The sequence below is a fragment of the Fulmarus glacialis genome, unplaced genomic scaffold, assembly GCF_000690835.1.
Source record: "Fulmarus glacialis isolate BGI_N327 unplaced genomic scaffold, ASM69083v1 scaffold19901, whole genome shotgun sequence".
NCBI classification, from domain to species: domain Eukaryota; kingdom Metazoa; phylum Chordata; class Aves; order Procellariiformes; family Procellariidae; genus Fulmarus; species Fulmarus glacialis.
The window spans coordinates 1,369-5,238 of record NW_009191110.1 but is presented as its reverse complement, the minus strand read 5'-3'; the positions used below and the strand labels follow the sequence as shown (position 1 = coordinate 5,238).

General features: G+C 63.6%; 1 protein-coding gene across 1 annotated transcript in view; it reads left to right on the top strand.

Annotated features, from left to right (window-relative positions):
• Positions 1-284: 284 nt before the first annotated feature.
• UNC45A (unc-45 homolog A (C. elegans)) overlaps positions 285-3,870 on the top strand; it is a gene marked incomplete at both ends in the record, with an annotated part of 4,784 nt that continues 1,198 nt past the window's right edge. Inside the window, 11 exons of the mRNA XM_009586575.1 lie at positions 285-321; positions 419-594; positions 703-795; positions 1,070-1,237; positions 1,509-1,677; positions 1,913-2,083; positions 2,214-2,385; positions 2,616-2,916; positions 3,106-3,200; positions 3,280-3,421; positions 3,614-3,754. Of these exons, the coding sequence (XP_009584870.1) occupies positions 285-321; positions 419-594; positions 703-795; positions 1,070-1,237; positions 1,509-1,677; positions 1,913-2,083; positions 2,214-2,385; positions 2,616-2,916; positions 3,106-3,200; positions 3,280-3,421; positions 3,614-3,754 (1,665 nt within the window). The remainder of the gene's footprint in view (positions 322-418; positions 595-702; positions 796-1,069; positions 1,238-1,508; positions 1,678-1,912; positions 2,084-2,213; positions 2,386-2,615; positions 2,917-3,105; positions 3,201-3,279; positions 3,422-3,613; positions 3,755-3,870) is intronic.

Here is a 3,870-nt window from a genome sequence, read left to right as displayed (position 1 = left end):
GGGAACACAAGGAACCTGAGGGGCTCAGGTAGACTGGGAGCACTTGAAAAGCATCAGGTGGCCCTGGGGCTCCTCAGGGACCCCACGAGCGTTGTGCTGTCGGAAGGACACGATGTCCTACTGGGCTGGCTCGCTGTCCTCAGTGACGCTGTTTCTTTCCTCAAACCCCACAGTCTTTTCCCTAAAGAAAAGGGTGCTGCCTCTGCCTGCAGCAGGCTGGGCTGAGCGAGGCCTGCACAGGCAACACGTCAGGTGTTTCCCTCTTGCCCACTCTCTCTCTGCAGGAGGACTATGCCAAGGCAGAGGCTGATGCATCTAAAGGTCAGTGGCTGGCAGGGGACTGGCCTCTGTGCGCTGTCTGTCCGGGCAGACCGGAGCAGTCCAGGGGCTTTGCGATAGATCCCCCGCTCATCCACAGCCATTGAAGCCGATGGCCGGGACATGAAGGCACTGTTCCGCCGGAGCCAGGCGCTGCAGAAGCTGGGCCGCCTGGACCAGGCTGTCAGTGACCTGCAGCGGTGCGTGAGCCTGGAGCCCAAGAACAAGGCCTTCCAGGAGGCCCTACGCTCCCTGGGGAGCAGCATGCACGAGAAGGTGAGGGGGGAGGCAGCGTGGGGGGTGGACGCTGCTGTGGCCCTCCCGTGGGTGTGGTGGGTTCAGGGAAGCGGTGAGGGCTGAACTGCTCTTTCTGCTCTGTCTCAGATGAAGACCATGTCCTGCACGGACTCGAAGGTAGAGCAGATGTTCCAGATCTTGCTGGATCCTGAAGAAAAGGATGCGGACAAGAAGCAAAAGGTCTGAGCTCTGGGGAACGGAGGGCAACGCGGCTTGGCTGGAAGGCAGGGAGGGGAAGAACGGTATTCCCAGGTCAGTGCTGCTGGCCGAACGGTGCTGCCCGGGTGAGGCCTGGCTTCCCGCCAGCAGAACGTGCTCCCCAGAGATTGGGGGCAGAAGGCAGGTGCCTGCGGCTGCGCTGGCTGCCCAGCTGGCTCCCGCTGGGGAAGTTCCCTGCACACAGTGGGCTGCATTCTGGTGTGCAGGTGACCCAGGCGTGACTCTCCTTTCCCAGGCTGCACAGAACCTGATAGTGCTGGCGCGAGAGGAGGCCGGAGCAGAGAAGATCTTCCAAAGCGATGGTGTGCGGCTGCTGACGCAGCTGCTCGACACGGCCAAGGCTGACCTGATGCTGGCGGCCCTGCGCACCCTCGTGGGGCTGTGCTCCGGGCACCGCTCCCGGGTAGGTCCCACCGTAGCCCAGCTCTCCTGCGTGACAGGGCCTGGCCCAGGGAGTCGGTGTCAGGGAGGCTGTGAAGCATGTCGGACAGGGGAGCGTCACTGGACTCTGCCTGCGGCTGGCTGCAGCCCTGCTGAGCAGAGGAGCTCTGAGCTGTCACCTGCCAGGCCTGAGTTTGTGAGAGCCTTGTGACAGGGAACCGTCCTGATAAGGTGCTGGGAAGCGCTAAGGCTTCACTGAAGCCTCCAGCAGACGGTTGTGCTTCTGCCTGCAGACCATGGCCATCCTAGCGGAGCTGGGGGCCCCTCGTCTCTCAGCGGTGCTGGGTGTGGAGCACGAGCAGGTTTCCCTGGCTGCTTGCAACCTTCTGCACGTGATGTTCGATTCCCTGAAGGAGGGGCTGCAGAAGGACTTCCGTGGCAAGGAGGATGCGGTGGTGCTGGGTGAGTGCCTGCTGCCCCAGCTGGCTGGCGTGGGGTGGGGAGAGCACCCTGGGGAGGTTCTTCTCCTGCTGCCCGCCTTGTCACCGCTCCCTGCCGCAGAGCCGGGGCTCCGGTCCAGGGTTAATACGAGGTTGAGCTGGGAGGCAGGGGCCCTTGGTCATGGCAGCATCTCCTGCCAGCCTTTCCACGGCCTGCGCCCAAGGCGCTGACTGCTGGGCACCGTCTCTTCTGCAAGATTCCTCCAAGGACCTGAAACTGCTGATCAAGCACCTCCTGGAGCTGCTAGCGCTGGAAGGGGCCTCTGCGCATGGCCGTGACAACGCCCTCAACCTGCTCATCAAAGTGGTGCCCAGGAAGTCACCGAAGGAGACCAATAACAGCATGAGCCTCTGGGTGATCGACCAGGGTGAGCAGAACAGCCTGCAACATCCCGCTGAGGCATCGTGCCCCTCTGCCTTGGGGTGCCACGTGCCTCGGCTCTGCCTGCACACCCCATTTTGCTCCTCACTGGGGTGTCTGACCTCGCATTCTCCTAGGCCTGAAGAAGATCCTGGAGGTGGGAAGCACAGTGTGCGGTGCCCCGGGCAGCCTGCCCGTGACGGAGAACAGCCGGATGAGCGCCTCAGTTCTGCTGAGCAAACTTTATGATGACCTGAAATGTGATGCTGAGAGGGAAAACTTCCACCACTTGTGCGAGGACTACGTGAGGTGAGCCCAGGCATCCCTGGGGGCCAGGGGGAGGTTCAGTCTCATACAGCCAGCAGCCTTCTGGGGAAGTAGCAGCACCACTATCCCCAGACCTTTTTGCTCTTAGTGATAAAAGCAGATTGCAGACCCACCAGAGACCTGCTGTGTTGGGGGTCAGCAGGGGGGGCTGCGTGTGGCTGAAGGCAGTGGGTGGGATCAGCCTTACCCTTCCTGGTGGTCTTCCCCTGCAGGAGCTGGTTCGAGGGGCACGAGCTGGCTGGGAAGCTGCGGGCCATCCAGACGGTGTCGTGCCTGCTGCAGGGCCCCTCGGATGCTGGGAACAGGGTGCTGGAGCTGGAGGGGATCATGGACAGCGTGCTGTCCCTCTGCGCCTCCGTCTGTGAGGCGCACCAGCTGGTAGCGGTGGAGGCACTGATCCACGCTGCTGACAAGGCCAAGCGCGCCTCCTTCATCACAGCCAACGGTGTCAGCCTGCTCAAGGAGATCTACAAGCACAGCGAGAGGGACAGCATCCGCATCCGGGCGCTGGTGGCGAGTGTGTCGGGCGTGGGGCAGGGCGAAGGAGGAGCGGCTGTGCCAAGCCCTTGGGTGGTCCTGGGCAGGCTGTGGCTGCAGGGCCCGTGGGTCTGCAGCGCTGTCCCCTCCCTGCTGGGGGGCTCTCACAGGCACCTCGGGGTGACCGTGGCCATTCCTGCCCTGATGCTCTGCTCCTGGCTGCAGGGGCTCTGCAAGCTGGGATCCGCCGGAGGCACCGACTTCAGCATGAAGCAGTTTGCTGAGGGCTCCACGATGAAATTGGCCAAGCAGTGCCGCAAGTGAGTGCTGCCGGGTGTGGGGCGGCGGGGAGCCGGGCAGGGTGCCCTGCAGCCTGGGCTCACGGCGCCCGTCTCCCAGGTGGCTCTGCAATGAGACAATCGATGCGGGCACGCGGCGCTGGGCGGTGGAGGGCCTGGCCTACCTCACCTTCGATGCGGATGTCAAGGAGGAGTTTGTGGAGGACAAGGCAGCGATGCAGGCCATGTTCCACTTAGCCAAGGTGCGTGCTGAGCGCTGTGGCGGGGGCCCTGGGTGGTGGGTACCCTGGTACTGGGGAAACACGCTGGAGGGGGTTGTGGGGCTCATGCTACGGGGCTGGGGTGTGTGCAGGGGCTCAGTGGGGCTGGGTGGGCTCGAGCCCTGGCCTGTCCTCTCCGTCATGGGTGTGATGGATGTCCCATTATTGCTGCAGTCGGAGGACAGGAGTGTGCTCTACGCTGTCGCCTCCACACTAGTGAACTGCACCAACAGCTATGACCACGAGGAGCCGGACCCCCAGATGCTGGAGCTGGCCAAGTACGCCAAGCAGCACATTCCGGAGCAGCACCCCAAGGTGAGCAGGGCACAGCCGTTCTCAGGAGCTGCTGGGAGCCCTCGCCCGCGGGGAGAGCATGTGGGTGGGCAGAGCCCAGGGTCCTGGCTGGGGACAGGGTGGCCTTGGGGCCTTCA